Below are 16,356 nucleotides of genomic sequence, written 5' to 3'. Positions count from 1 at the left end.
CCAATATAGAAATATCCAGAAACATTTATTTCGAAACAGCATAATGACACTTGCGCCAACTTAAACACTGGGTTATATTTAACCCTTTAACGTTCACAAACTTTCCCTACTACTTGAGTAATAAAATTACTTAAAAAAATAAACAGTTATACATGAGATTTAAATCTCTTCAAATGCTTTAATTTAATGATATTACAGAATATGCAAATTACAACAAAGGTTATAAATATTATTATTGAGTAGACTAAAGCCTGTTTTCCTGTCGACGTTATCGTTAACAATAATCGGCGATCATCTACGTAAACATTGAAATGTTAACGATTTACAGGAAAAGGTACTCGCTATTGTTATCATTTCAACTTGATCGTTTGCAAACGATCGTCGTTGAACTGTTAACAATCAACGACGATAGCGTCGAATAACGTCGACATGAAAACAGGCTTAAGATACTACATAATGATGTATACAGTACGCTAAATCTACTTAATAAAGAATTGTACAGTAACATTTCCCACTTATAAACCACACCACCACACTACAGTATTTTACAAATACTATGAGGTGTCAATATTGAGATGTACTGACTGTATATATGAGAATATACATATACCAACACAGTACCATGATTCCAAGTAAAATGTATTGATAAATAACTGCCAACAATGGCAATAACAAACACTTTTTGGGAGTTTAAAGATCACTTCAAAACAATCAGAGTGAGGCAATTTAAAGTTGAACGAAACATTCTGTTTGTGGATGAGAGCTGGTATTAAAACTAGTTGGTAAAGCCATTACATAAAAAACAATTTTTTTTAAAATGATCGACAATGTAATTATACAATATTTACCAATAATTGAGTTTAACCGCTTTATTGCTGTACTTGACCATAAGCTCTAATTTAAGAGTGATTTTATATAGACGGTAAAGGCCCATCCACTATATCTTCCCCCTAAATAGTCGCATCAGAAGTCAGTACAGCAATTCAAACTAAAAATGAAACATCTATTAAAAATAAGTTGTACGGAATATTACTACTTACACTAATTTTAATGATTTTACTTGAGCTTAAAAACTAAAAACCACAAAACTAAATATTTAACTATTCATATGCATGTACGGGCACATGATGAACTTCTGTATCTTAGTGGTTGCAGCACCTACCAGGTAAAATCGATAATAAGGTACATTTTTTATTCATACATCACTTAACCTCTTGTCAAATAGATAATGAAATGGTGTGTGAAAAAAAATACAGTATAGTAGAACGCTCCTTATGAATACCCCTATTCAGGTTACTCCTTTATTAAAGGGACATTTACTTGTAAAACGCACAAGGAGGCTATATGATTTAACACTACAGTAAACCCCTATTTAGGGGACGTCACTAAAGGGGACACATGTTGGATATTAAAGGTGTTCCATTCTTTTTTTCTTCTTTAAAAACATTTTTAGCTCTACATTCTACATTAATCAATTCGAGGTCATCGCTTTCTACACACCCATTAATACTATTTAAGTAAGTACTTTGAATAAGAATCTAAATAATAATATAACAGAAGTTATAATTTTTTATCTTTCTTCGGTGTTATTAACAAAATTTAAATTAAATGCTTCTAGAAATAATTTCTATCACATTTTACAGTATAAAAATGTTCACAAGTACATAAGATTTAATTTAGGTAAAATATTTAATTTAGGAAAACAAATTGTAATCAAGTTTTTTTTTTTGCTTAATTACGCTTTATATAATAAGAGCACTGCTCTGTATGAATGATCGCTTTCAAACTCATTCAAAAATTGACTTGCACAATTGTTGGTGCTCCATTTTGTAATGAGTATTAGTATCAGACATTTACAGTATGCCGAGTTAGGTAATCATATTTTTATTCTCTTGAAGCCAAAACTATTATTTAGTGGGTAACCATGAAGGAATCATAATTATTCCATGGTTTAACTAATTTTAGTTGTATCCAATTATACCATAACAACGCAATGATACCTACCCCACAGCTTTGCTATCAGGGTGGTAATCTTATTTTCAATAATAAATTATACCAGGGAGGTAAAAATAAATTAAATAAAGTACAGGACTCCAACTTATGAATTATTTGTTTTGATTTTTAAAAATTAAAAAATACAAAACTATGAAATGAAATGTTAAGATTTATGGAGAAGGCAACATTTAAACTTGGGTAGGTCTGAACTTTGATGCAACTAATTTGGAGCATACTTGCCACAGGAACAAGGGAAGCGTACAGTAGCCTTAGTTTAAAAACTTATAACCATGTTAAAATGTAATTATAGTCTAAAAACTGGACATTCAGAAAACAGGAGTTCATCTACCCTGCCCTGGCCCTAAAGGGTCTGGTAGATCTGAGGGCATCCATTTTGCAGATAGCTGTCTGTATGCAATTGACATTAACACTCTTTAACACAATGCTTTCACCTCCTTTGTGAGTACTCGGTCCCAAGTTCTACATGGGGCTACACAAGGAACTCATTCATTTGTCTTTTATATAGATTGGTTGGGAATGAATATTATTCTGTTGCCGCAGGTGGAGATGGGTTACTCTCATCACTAGCTTGGCTTTCTTTCTCATCACTGATACCTGTAAAGACATACAGATTGCTCAATTTTATGCACAGTGCACTGAGAGCCTGTTTATTAAAATAATCATATTCTTTATTGCAACTTGAAGTTTAACAACATTTCAATATATAAAATATATAAAAGGTTGTATATTATATAAACTATTGATAAATAATGTTAAGAATATATTAATCTTAGTTTACTACTAGTGAAAATTTAAATTTGGTAAATATCTTATTAAATTATTGCATGAAGAAAAGTGTTACTGTACTATTATTAGCATGTTATGGCGTACTTATTTACCCCCTGGTAATTTGGTTCCTACCCACCAAAGTTAGCGATAACTTTGCCCATGAAACCAACTTACCTGAATAGGTCTAAAGCAAGATACGACAAACCAACAATTGTTATACTGTACTCATTTTTAGTCATAGATTTAATATTTTGTGAGGGAAAAAAAGAGAATTTGAAAACAAATTACCTGCATCAGTTTCGGGTATTGTAGCTGATTCTCCCTTCTCATCAGCTTTCTCTTCGTCCGATTGCTGGTTCTTTTTTGCTGCTTCCATATCTTGTTCAAACTTTTTCTGCTCGGCGTACCTCAATGCTTGCACACGATGGTCAATAGCTGTGTAGATTTGATCCGCATGGTGAGGTTCAGTCTAAGGAAAAAAAAACCAATTTAATATGATAAGCAAAAGAATTTAAAGCAAAAGAATTTAAAGCAAAATTCAATAAATTGTATATATTTTTAATTTGTATGCAGGAAATTCCAGCCTGTGACTCATGTTTCATGTCTCTTTTTGAGTTAGCTTACAGTTTTATCAGGTAAATAATTTTTTTCCCGATCCAATTTTTTTTATCAAACTGAATAATCATTATGTGAAATTCAAATGGCATATTCAACAAAAATATTTAAAAAAAAATACTTTTTTTCAGGAAACAATCTTTGAGAATTTTATTTAACTCATTATTGTATATTTAAGTATTTCCCTTAAATTTTATTTATTTATTTATTTGTTTATTTTATTTTATATATTTAGGCAAATTGCCAAGGATAACCATAAGCAAATTCAATCACTATCCTTCTTAAATGTGGCAATCCGTTCACGAGACAAACATATACACAATGCTCTATATAAACAAAGTCTTTATTACAAGTCTTTGGGAGTGAAGTTGTAAATTGTCATTAGAAAAAATCCTGACATATGACAGGACTTGAACCCAGGACCCTTTGCGTTAGCTTACAGTTTTATCAGGTAAATAATTGTATTCACCTTAGAGAGGAGATTTTTCCTGAATGGTGAACACGGCCACATAATTAAGTGAAATAAAATAATTTACTGACCACAATTAGAAACACTCTTATCTTATTCTCAGAGTCCATGGCGGTGATTCTGATGCTCTTAGGGTTGGCCTTGTCTACAGTCATGTTTGACCAGACTTTCGTGTTGAGAACAACTCGTAAACTGCCTTGTGTTCTCATTACTATTAAAACAAAAAGATTCAAAATATTTCAATTATTATCAGAGGCAACCACATAGTTAATATATCAATCAAAATACTAAATAAATACAATTTTTCTATTATAAACATAATAAATAAGTTTCTGACAACCAATAATACATTATTTTAGTTTCAGTAAAAAATAACTGTGATATTCAAATGGCATATTCAATAAAAACATTTAAAAAAAATTATCTTTTCAGGGGGACTATATACCTTTAAGTATTTTAATTTACTCAATAAATATATTGAAGTATTTTTCTTAAATTGTATTCACTTAGAGAGGAGGCAAAACAAAATTAACCCTGATAAACATCTAATTTTGGCACAAATTCTTTCAATAGTCTTCAAGTTTACTGGAAATTACATTTTTGGCAAGTGTTGGCTAATGTTGAATTTGTGACGACAACCTAATTAGGACATGTCAATTCATTGTGTTCATGTGGGGAACTTCATTGTTCCCACCGCAATACAGTTTTGATGGCCTATCCTAGCATGTTCATAGGTCAACAGTAATCATAAATCGAAAGCCTTTTATTAAGTCTTACCTAGTCTTGAATGAAAATGAGAGCCATATGCTTGTGATTTGTCGTTTAAGCGCAGCAGTCCACGCCCTTTTTCTAGCCAAGATTGTGTTGAGCTATCAAATAAATACAGCTTACACTGGGCCTGTGGACAACAAATAAATATTTGTGAAAGAAACTTGAAAATTACTAGTGGGTGATTAAATATTATTGATTTATAAAAAACTTGTTTAAATGTAGGCAGAAATTTATTATTTTAGGGTATGTTTCCGCAGCAAAAAATTAACCGTTACTTAAACGATAAAAATTAACCGATACTGCCTGTAGAATTATTATCTCATTCAAATCGGATAATTATCGGATAAATGCGATAATTTTTAACATTTGAGCTGAAGTAAAAATTGTTTTGATTGGGCATCTAGTTGTTTGGTAATGACTGATCATGCACACTTTATTGGTTAAAAAAATTAACTGATAATGTTGTTATGGCTGAGGAAACACAGCCTTATATTGTTAGTAATTAAGTATATATAATTAGTAAATGAGTTTTACCTGTAAGACATTTTCTTCATCTTCTTCACCATTTACTTGAGGTACCTTATCTAATTTTAGTCGCTGATTTTCTCGCGCTTCTTCGTAAGCGCTAGCACTTTCGGCAAGGGTTGTTCCTAATATTAAGAAAAAGTTAATATAATAAATAAAAAATAATAAAATTAATATTTGTATTAATAAAAGATTGGAACTTCTGTCCATTTGCCAAAGTACTTGAAAATATGATACATAATATGATTATTTACAATATAATTTTCAAGAATATTTAATATATTACTGACCTTTGACCTCTGATGATTCTGCAGATTCTTCTCGCTGAAAAAACAAGTCATTTTACATTGCTGTATTATTTTTGTTTATTTTTCTAATACTGCAATTGGTTGTCATCATATAATCAGGATCCTTATTGATCACACTGTGTACTTATGTATGTATAGATAATCTTACTATACTGCGTACACCATTGCTAGTATATGCACAGTTGAGATTTCATACTTTTCTAAATATTAACATATGTTCCAACCCTCCCAAATTATTCGGTAGTCTCCTGAATTTAAAATATATATCCTGATTTCACACATGTTTCTATAAAATTCAGTATTATTGCATTAAAAAGGGCGTGGTACGTACCACCACCGTAAATGATACAACGAACAATATTGATAGTAAAAATTGTATAAGTATACTGTATGCGCCACTTCTTTGTTGATAGTGCGATATGTCAAAGATACTAGGCCTATGCCTACACTATATTTGTATACAACGCGAGCTATTATTATGATTTACGCACTACACGCATATATTGAACGTTGGTGGCAACATACTTAACAGTGTCAACATTGGTGGCAGTATACTCTCCCTATTTTTCATTCATTTAAGTTTGAACGTCTGCATTAAATAATGTGTCTATACTAATTTAGTAGCTTCACAGCATTAGTGATTTAGGGATTGTAATATGAAAGTTCACATGACATTTTGTGTGTATTTTTCAAGTATTTATAGTGGATTTACATACCTTTACCCTTTCTGCAAGGTTGGAACCAAAGACATATTCACTGGCTGACTTTAATTCACCCTCTTGTTTGGATGGACTCTACAATACAAATAATGTATTAATATTTAAAAATGATTTTCCTTCATCAAAAATTGCACTAATAAACACAAACTGAATACATATAAATAAATACTGAATAAATAAGAATAGCTCAAATGAAATACTGTATTATGAAAAAGCAATAAAATTTGATAATAATTATGTCTTCATCAGGATGTTTCCATTCTACAGACAATACAACCCCTGTTTCGGGACACCTCTATTCAGTGGACACTTCTATTAAGTAAATAAGGGGCAATATATATTTAAACACTACTGTACAGCCAATCCCTACTCAAAGGTGTCCTCTTAATACTTTATGCTGAACCAAGCTTTTTTTTTTTTAACAGTAGATGAAGGCTGAGTATGTTTGGCTTATATGTAACCATTTGTATAAAAATTGTCCACTATTCCAAAATAAAGTTCCCTATTACTATTTTACTTACAGTTACTCTATCAGTAAGGTTTTGACCAAACATAAAAGATGATCCGGAACTACTTAAACTCTTGGGAGATTTTGTATTCTCATCACTGCTATCGTCACTCTTGCTCGGCGCAAACTGCAAGAAATAGTTCTCAGTTTGTGGACTTTTATATCCCTGATCCAAAATGCGTACTGATGAAGGGTTAAACTTTCCAAAAACCCCAAATCCTGAATCTCGGCTTGAACCACTAGAAAGTTTTATAAAATAGTTCTTTTTACTGTCCTCTGGACTTGCTTCTGTTTCTGATATGGGCGTTTCCACATTCTCCTTATCATCAGGATCTGTTTTGGATGGTTCTTTGACGACTGCTGCGGCGTCAGATTCAGCTACATCTTCTGGTTTCTCAGAAGACTTCTCCGATTCAGCAACAGCTTTTTCTGGAGGACCTTCTTTTATTAAACTGCTTACTGCACTATGACTTGATTCAATTGTTTCTCCCTTCGTACCTAAACGGATATAACATAAATCACCACATTTACAGACGAAATCTAGAATGATTCAAGAACTAAACCCATGTATTTTATGTGGCTTTGCCAATTTGATATTCATATTCACATAAATATAAACTGAAAAGTTTCTTAAAAACATTTTGCTTTTGATAGTGATATGTGGTTATAAGCGGTTAAGTTAATTTATTTTTATTTTATTAAACCTATTTAGTGAGGGTAACCCTTAACAGCATATGTTGGCAATCAAGGGGCCCTCATATAAGACCGTATAAAATCATAATATGGAATTAAGTTTGTGGTAGACTACATGGTTCTGATTGTACAAGCCTTCCTTACTAAAGACGATAAACCCTAGGTCAGCCAGTAAACCTTTTAAGGTGGGTAGGAGCTACCCGAGTGTATTGGTCTTTACAGGCCATCATGGTGCATTGATGAGAGCGTTTTGTCGATACATAGCTATGACACTTTGGAGAGTAGCCTTAATTTTACCACACATCATTAAGGCCAAAGTCGACCAATTTGGTATATGGCGCTATACAACTGCACCACTTATTTACATTTACAGACAAACTTCTTACCCTGACCATTTATCTGACTTGATGGTGGTGGTAATGTTGCTGGTTTTAGCTTGAAGGGGTTCGTAGGTGCAGTATTTGGTGCTGAAATATGAATTAGTACAGAAACAAATGAGACAAAATAAAAAAGGTAAAAATACATACTTCTGTAACTTAGGAATTCCTAATACTCCATAAGAGTATTTACCAAAAAACTTTAGATAATCAGTATTAAACACTGTGGCTAAGATTATTCTGTGTATATGTATGTTTAAACTTTAATAATAATAATATAATGTATGTTAGACCCCATTTACACTTGCGATTTAGGCCGGCCCTGGGTCGGCCCTGGGTCGCCAATTGATAAGTGTAAATACTCCAAAAAGTTAGGCCGGCCCTGGGCCGGACGCAGATCTGGGCCACCTCTCCAGGTAGGTTCAGGAGCGGCTTTTACGTTTGGGCCGGCTTACGCAGTGAACTGTGAACAATGTTTGACCTTTTTATGAGGTTGTTGTTATGACGATCCGACATATTCAGTACATACCTTCCTCCTTTTCGGGCGACAATTTGTTTTCTTCATCATTTATATAGTTAAATTTATTTTCAGACATCTTCTTTCAATAAAGTATTCCTCCGCTTGTTTCGCATACATAAAATACAGCCATATTATATAAAACAGTGGAGTTCATTTTGTTTTTAATGGGACAAAAAAACAACAATACAGTATAAATATAAAACGGTCGGTTCGCGCGGAGAGTTGAATTGACGATCGAGAGAGAAAAATGTAAACAAACTGTACTTCATATCCCAGCATGCAATTGTACTTCCGATAAAATTATTTACGACCAGTAGTAATCTGCGTCGCTAGTGTAAACGCTCTGGGGCCGGCCTAAAAGGTAAATATTTGCAACCGGCCCAGGACCGGCCCTGGACCCAAACGTAAGTGTAAATGGGGTCTAAGTGTTATAAGTAAAATTTCATATTACGCTTGACTAGATCATTTATAAACAAATACAATTATTAATTAAAGCTCTGTTTACACTACCAAACTTGATATGACACAAAATGTGATGTATCATATCACTGCCATACAGTATTTGGGAATATCAGCACCATAGGGCGCATTATACTTTTTCTGTGAAAATAAAACATACCAATAACACAACTGAATGGCCTAGAGCTTGGAAAAGCTGACGGCTTAATGAACGACTTGTTCTGCACCATTGAAAATGGATTTGAATTTGAATCTTCTGAAAAAAACAAACAACAAACAAATCAATTAATTTTAATATATTTCATAGGCTAAAAAAGTTATGCATTGATAGGTAGATACTTTAGAAAAGCCATGTTATATTTTATAGGCTAAAAAAGTAGAATTTTACATCAATTGATAGTTAGATACTCTTTGTGTATACCATACAAATGTTTGCGTTTTATTTTTGTCAAAATTATTATTGCCATTTTAGTGTACAATACATAGCCATACTGCATTTAATTTCGTCATTATTAAACATTTATGGAAGGGTTTTGCATTTCATGTGTGGCAAATATGGCAACAGCTAAAAAACCTCATTTCAATAAAAAAAAAACAAAGACTAGACACAAGCTCTAAAACATAATGTGTGTAAAATATAGACTATTACGGAAGAAATGTCTAATTAAAGAGAATAATATACTGACATAGTAAGAAAAAATACTATATTGTACACCTACCATTATCAGGTAGGAAATCCATATTGTTGTCTTTTCCTTTAAAAATGAAAAACAAAACAACAAAATAAATGTTTATAGTAGTTTCCTTTCTAAATCATTTATTAAAACAAATAATATTAAGTATTAATAATTCAAGTATTAACAAACAAAATATAACCTGCCGACAGACAGTGATTTTGAAGGAAAAAAACACTCAAAATATTATTTATGGCCTGAGGAATAAAAGTTATTGTAATAACATAGGATTTTCCATTAAAATAAAACAGCATTTTTGTTTACTTACTTGCAGTGACAAGAGGTCTTTGTGACAGGACACTTGGAGAAGCTTTCGGGAACTCACCAGGAGTGTCATCTGGTTTTACATCTGAAATAATCAAATACATTTTTGAAAGATCAACATCTTCATTTAGATTCAGACATTAAAACTATTTCACATTAAACGTTGTTACACATTGCAACAGGTTTCATTTAGTAATCTAGAACATTTTTGTTTAAAAAACATTCCAAGATTTCACAATATAAACAAATGAATAACATACTCTTTTTTTTTTTCGTTTTGTTTATTTCATCAAAACAGAAACATAACAAAACATAGCAAAAATCTGTGACGGAGACTGGATTAAACACAAGCAAACTGAATTGTTGTATAAATTTTCTCCACCGTAATGGGTGACAAAAATGAAAATCATTAGTCATATATACATTTATATACCAATAAAACAAGTACGTATATAAAGTAATTCACCTTCTTCCTCTGCCTTTTGCCTGTCAAGCTGATCTTCAGCTGGACGCTAACAAAATGAAATCAAATGTGAATGTTTAGTAATTTAAATGGTTATGGAAATTCTATTTGTTGAATGATTTCTTTATCATAAATTCACTCGTGGAACTAAAGATTTTAAAACTAAGAACACCTCTTTCGGGACACCTATTTAGGGACATTCCTATTAAGGGGACACTTTCCTGTGAAATAAATAAGGGGAAATATATATTTTAATACTATTACCGCCAACCACTGTATCAGGGGACACCCTTAATAAGTTGACACTTTGTTGTGTCCGAAGGACATTTCGCACACATTATATGATTGTTAATTCTTTTCTTGATAATACTACAATGACAAATATTTCAATTGCTTATCTCCAAAATATCAACAACATCTATTTTGTAATATATATAAATTGACACAAAAAATGTGCAAATACAAATATAATCAGTTAAATTAATAATTTTAATTAACATAATGGGTACAAATAATTATGCAAAATCAAATGTCCTATCCTCTTTCTATAAATGAAACAGTCCAGTTTGTGTACATCCAATCAAATTCCTTGATTTAGGCCAATGAAGATTTGGCCAGTTAAATCCAGTTTATCAATAAACTTGTGAGCATTACAAAAAAAGTAGAAAAAAAAACATTGGCACTGTTTCAAGTATGCCAATTAAATGGAAAAAACCTATGACATCATAAGAAGCACATAAATAATTGTCTTTTTTACATACTGCAGGTAAAACAGGTGATCAAAAAATGGATGTCACTTAAAATTACCCATTTATGTTAATTTTGATTAACCAGGAAAACAGCCAGGGAAAAGCAAAATGTTGTATATTATGCAACGCAGTTTAATCTTTAACAGCAGATTTGTAAAGGAGGAAAGGCAATTCAAAAGGTCATTTTAAAAGCACACGTATGACAGATTTTAAAAGAACTCGGTATCAGTACGTTACACTTTTAATCAACCATCTAGCATGTTTTATAACTCTTAGATGATGGTGCTATATCATCAATCATGAAGAGGAAATCGTGCTGTTTCAGTAGTTTAAACATGGTGAAATTAAACATCTGTACAATACAGTACATTCCACAAGTGCAATATCAGTTATCGGTTTGTCTGCCAATTTTTTATTTCTCATGAAGTACTGTACAAATAATGCTATTTTTGCCCCTGAATAAATTTATTATTATTTATTTATTTGTTTTTGCTTTATATATTTTAGATGTTATAGAGTAGTGGACAAAATAAATGTTGTAAGAGCAATACATTATTATTATTTAGATACAGTAAATTAAATAGGTGAGTCACTTGGAATTTATATTAAAGTGATTATTATATTTAAAAATCTATAATTTTTGCAACCAGACTTTATTTTGTATGTTCTATCTTATTTCAATACTTTTTATATGCTTGTGAAAAAATCTGATTTATATTATTGAATAAATTCATCTGGTTCCAAATAATATTTTTGTGGATTTTCACTTTTATGTTGAACCAAAGAAACGATAAGGAATAAATTACCTTCGTGACGTTTCATCGACAATCTGTCGACTGCTTCAGACTAAAGCCTGGGTTGGAATGGTCTGGTTTTTTGTAAGTGACGCTGATTTATATTATCACACCAACTAAAGTTAAAACTTGTTAACCTAGTAAACACGGGCAAGATAACCTTACCTTCAGCTGCACTCTGCTTTCCATGTTTTCGCCAAAAACAAAAGTAGATCGGGCGATCACACTAGCTCCTGTGGTTTTCTCCACCCCTGAAAAAAAAATCATTGAACCATTAAAATGAGTAAAGTGCATATGACCTGATATTCAATAGTAATAATAGGAAATAGTGAAAACCCTCTTAATGTGTGAAAACCTTCCAGGATATTATAAATACTCATGTTTATACTTGAAATGTGGCATATGATGGTTTAATAGATAGTTTTCTGAATTTTCAAATTTGGATACAAGATAAAGTACTCTAATGTTGTCTCTTTAGATCTTACTTTATTAATATGATTGTATTGTGCAGCCCTTTGGTGTAACTATCGTATGAGACTATTAGATCTCTTATTGTAGGGTGTCTAGAAAACTCAGATATCTGACTTTTCTAGATCTAGAAAACTCAGATATCTGAGATCTGAGTTTTCTAGATCTGAGTTTTCTAGACACCCCTTAATGTATGCTACAATAATGCTCTGCGCCGTATACTTAATGTCTCTAGAAGTATTAGTGCCAGTGCAATGTTTATTGCACATGGTTTCCCTTCCTTTCCTATGGTTTTATTCAACGTATGTTGAATAGTGGTAACATCCTTGTTGGTTGTGTTTGCCAACATATTATGCTCCATAACTCCAAAACGTATTGCAGATGGAGAAGCATTCTATATACTTAAGTTTAGAGTTTACGATTTTTCTTTTTCTGTTTATAAGTTTATTATTATGGATGATATTTCCGAAATAATAAAAACATGCATCAAATCATTAAAAATATCTATGCAAGAAATAACTCTACCCTACGTTAAGTAAAAGAATTTGCATGAAACATTCCTTTTAGTTTTCACTTTCTACTTTTTGCAAGAAAATTAGATTATTAATACAAACTTAAATATTTGTGTTGGCATTTTCGTTTCATTGACTTAAGTCAAAGGGAAAAAATGGGAGTGCACTAAATAGTTTAAAATAAATCCATTAGTTGTTAGATGAGTGCGACATTTCGGACCACATCAGACCTAAGACAAGACAAGGCCCAAATTTTTTGTTAGATCATGTTTGGTCTAGGATGCCTCCATTTAACACTATAAATGTGTGGAATCAAAATTTAGTATATATATATATTCATTATTAACTGAAAAAGAAAGTGATAGCACTATAATAAAATGATTTGCTACTATAAATTAAAAAAAAAACAAAAACACTAGACTATATTATCTTTAGCAGGCCCATTGTACTACTAATCACTGGATAAAGTTTATTACCAAAACCAACCAGAATCATAACGAAACACTGACGTTATGCGCCAAATTCAATCAGACCTAAGACTAAGACAAGGCCCAAATTTTTTGTTCGATCTTGTTTGGTCTAGGATGCCTCCATTTAATTACTTTAAATGTGTGGAATTAAAGTAAGTAAAATTAATATGTATCATCAATCGACACACCGTAATGTCACATGGGGTCTCAACTTATTATATCTAAGCTGTTCACATCATACAGTATCGTCCTTTATACTTAAATAAATATTAAATTTACACATTTTTAACTGTACTTTTTTAAACATATATACAAAAGATTTTTTTTTTCTGTGCATTTTATATTTTTTATCCTGTGTTTACATGGATTGATAGAAAATTGAAAAAAAAAAAATAATTTCAGGTGAGTAAAGCTGTTGGCTAAACTGTACTCAATAAAAACTAGATGGCTATAAAGTAAATTATGAAAGAGTTAAGCCAGTCTTTCCATAATTTCATAAACAAACAGAACATTATCGGGCCCACACAAAGATAATTGGGTTCATATAAGGTTAGAACCGATTGTCCATGGTACCGATTGTATATTCCCCATTTTCATTTATTAGCAAATCTATCAGGGAAACAGGAAAAAGAAAATTAAAAGTTGAACTATATAGCCTGGAGTAGAAGAATTGTGCGGTAATTGTGATTAAAATTAAAGAAAAACTGCTGTTTTTCTTAGATCATAATAGAGGTTACTGTAGGCATTATATTATCGCACTTCAATGACGAAAAAAATAATTTAATTATTATATTAGGCCTAGGCCCCTAGGCCCTATTTAGTATTATTATATTAATAATTATACTTCATTTTATTTTTAATAAATATTCATTATTGACTGAAAAAGAAAGTGATACCACTATAGTATAATATAATTATTTGCTACTATAAATTAAAAACAAAAATAAATACACTAGACGATATTATCTTTAGCAATAGCAGGCCAATTGTACTACTAGATTCCCCTACTACTCACTCGATAAAGTTTACTACCAAAACCCACCAAAACCATAACAAAACACTGACGTTATGCGCCAAATTCAATGAATTGATTCCTGGTAATGGGCCTACGGAAATACATACCATTTTTTCCTACTAAGGAAGCTTCTTCGTCCGTAGACTGAATGCCTGAGGACAAATAGAAAAATAGGATAATTAGATAAAAACTATTTTAAAAATAAAACATGAAATACTGTTCATTTATACATGGAAATTTCCACCAACCTGCTTCGGGTTTGTCGACTTCAACCTCCGCCATTGTTTCTCGCAATACCGCCCTCAAACTAATGTTTTGATAAACTATAAAAACTACTCTGACATTCTTGAATTTCGAGAAAATGAAAATGTCATAGCGGTAAATCCAACCGTCAAGAGTACACAGAGTATACATTTCCATTTTTTTAACATATTAGATTGTTTGCTTTTATCTATTACAAATAGTGGAGGCTCAAATGTGCTGATTATGCCATATATCTATACAGTAGCACATCATTTGTAGAAAGAAAACTGCAGCCTAGGCTAGTGCTGCTTTTGTTGGGCTGCCGTGAAACAACCGTGCGGAAGTCAATCATGCTAAGTCGGCGTCCTTTGCCTTGGGAACGTAAACCGGTGGTTTCAAAGTTAAATGCGTTATTTGTTTTTGTGCTATGTTCTCAAGGGTATTGCCTAGTATCCGGTAAGTTTACATTTTTGGTAATGGTAATTCCAACTATATGTAATGTACATTAAAATAAAATGTAGGCGACCCAAATTACTACTACTACTACTAGAAAAGTAATAATATTAATAAATAGTAGAGTAATTTTAATATCATGTGCAGAAAAAAAAGGATAAAACCAAATCCCGAGAAAAGTGTTTTAGATTAGAATTTGCTCCATTTTCAACTTTCAAAAATGTATAATTTTTGCTTTTCTTCCGAAATGATCGTTTTCAAATACTGTACTTTATTTAGTATATTATATTTTTTTAATCAATTAGACCTAGGCCCTACATATAAATATTAATTTGAAATAAAAAATCAAATAAAATGGCAAATTATGAATTTTCAACTTTGCACTTGATACTTGCAAATCAATGTACTAAAAAAAATGTGCAGAATTGTCGTTTTTTTATCAGGTACTGTATTGAGGTGAGTACGATTAGAAATATTATATATAAGAAAAGAGAAATTGTAGAAATGTGCTAAAAAAGTATTAAATAAAAAATTACTCATCGTTGAGCACCACCCCTCTTACCTGACACAATGTCAGGTTCAATATGGGTGGGCTTAATTAAGTCAGTAATTCAGTAATTAAAAACTCTATGTCTTGCCATTTTTTGTGTAATATTCTATACACATGGTCATTGTGTGATATCTCTATTGTTATTCTAATATGAATGAGTTTACTTCAAACTGTATTATTGATTGTTAGGTATTACTCACCAGTCATCACAGGGAGTATCCCTCTATAAACAAAGTCATATCTTGTGTAAAAAGCAAGCTGTTGTTTCCTTGTTTAAATGTTTATTAAATGTTAATAATGCAAATGAACATTATTATATGCCATAATTTTGAGTTGATTTAACCATTTCATATTTTATTTAAAGATGTATTGTCCCCCTAAAAAAATAATTTTTTAATTTTTTTTTGGTAAATATTCCATTTTAATATTACATAATAGTGATTCACTTTGACCAAAAACTTTATCAAAAAGAAAACATTTTCCCCCAAAAAAATGTAATTTAAAGCAAAATATACCTAAATTGTCTGGAAGACAATGGTTTTTGGTTGAAATTAACCATTTCTTTTGTCTTTTTATAAGTGAAATATTTATTTTTGATGATTTTTTTTTCTACAGAAGTGAATAACTTTATTAAAACTGTGAAATTTCCTATTCAAAATCTGATTTTATTAAATTTTATTTGTCATATTTTTGGGGGACAATACATCTTTAATAGTATTTAGTTGTTTACCAAACATGTACTGTATAATATGAAAAAGATAATTGTAGTGGTTAAATTGTTGTTAAAAAGTCATTTAAATGATACAATGTTTTAAATAATTTAAATAGAGAAACGAACAACCAAACTAACAGGCAAGGAAATTTAGTTCCTTTCTTTTTTCTTATAAAATAAT

At 31.1% G+C, this 16,356-nt stretch overlaps 2 protein-coding genes across 4 annotated transcripts in view; one reads left to right on the top strand and one right to left on the bottom strand.

The window, feature by feature from the left end:
- Positions 1 to 6: 6 nt before the first annotated feature.
- Positions 7 to 14,499, bottom strand: LOC140052398 (uncharacterized). Of its 2 annotated transcripts, none has more exons than XM_072098005.1 (16): positions 14,466 to 14,499; positions 14,325 to 14,369; positions 11,918 to 12,003; positions 10,213 to 10,258; positions 9,751 to 9,831; positions 9,468 to 9,503; positions 8,909 to 9,004; positions 7,779 to 7,859; positions 6,713 to 7,197; positions 6,189 to 6,266; positions 5,455 to 5,488; positions 5,174 to 5,289; positions 4,646 to 4,766; positions 3,940 to 4,079; positions 3,073 to 3,253; positions 7 to 2,610 (listed from the first exon to the last, which is right to left on the bottom strand). In XM_072098005.1, the coding sequence occupies exons 1-16, from the start codon at positions 14,497 to 14,499 to the stop codon at positions 2,540 to 2,542; spliced, it is 1,731 nt and encodes a 576-aa protein (XP_071954106.1). In that variant the 3' UTR covers positions 7 to 2,539. The 2 variants fall into 2 exon arrangements, with proteins under 2 accessions (XP_071954106.1, XP_071954107.1); XM_072098006.1 differs by having other exon boundaries at positions 7,785 to 7,859.
- Positions 14,500 to 14,586: 87 nt separating this feature from the next.
- The window catches only part of LOC140052129 (uncharacterized), a 49,645-nt gene continuing 47,875 nt past the window's right edge, over positions 14,587 to 16,356 (top strand). For both annotated transcript variants that reach the window (XM_072097552.1, XM_072097551.1), the window contains exon 1: positions 14,587 to 14,916. In XM_072097552.1, coding sequence (XP_071953653.1) covers positions 14,811 to 14,916 — 106 coding nt within the window. In that variant the 5' untranslated portion in view covers positions 14,587 to 14,810. The remainder of the gene's footprint in view (positions 14,917 to 16,356) is intronic.

Source organism: Antedon mediterranea, chromosome 6, assembly GCF_964355755.1.
Source record: "Antedon mediterranea chromosome 6, ecAntMedi1.1, whole genome shotgun sequence".
Classification (NCBI taxonomy): domain Eukaryota; kingdom Metazoa; phylum Echinodermata; class Crinoidea; order Comatulida; family Antedonidae; genus Antedon; species Antedon mediterranea.
Note: the sequence above shows the minus strand (reverse complement) of the source record. Positions and strands in the feature narration are given on the sequence as shown.

Coding starts and splice junctions, on each gene's coding strand:
- LOC140052398 (XM_072098005.1), bottom strand. CDS start 14,499: ATGGCGGAGGTTGAAGTCGACAAACCCGAAGCAG. Junction 9,005..9,467: donor GGATTTCCTACCTGATAATG/GTAGGTGTACAA, acceptor TGTTTTTTTCAG/AAGATTCAAATTCAAATCCA. Junction 5,489..6,188: donor ACCTTGCAGAAAGGGTAAAG/GTATGTAAATCC, acceptor TTGTTTTTTCAG/CGAGAAGAATCTGCAGAATC.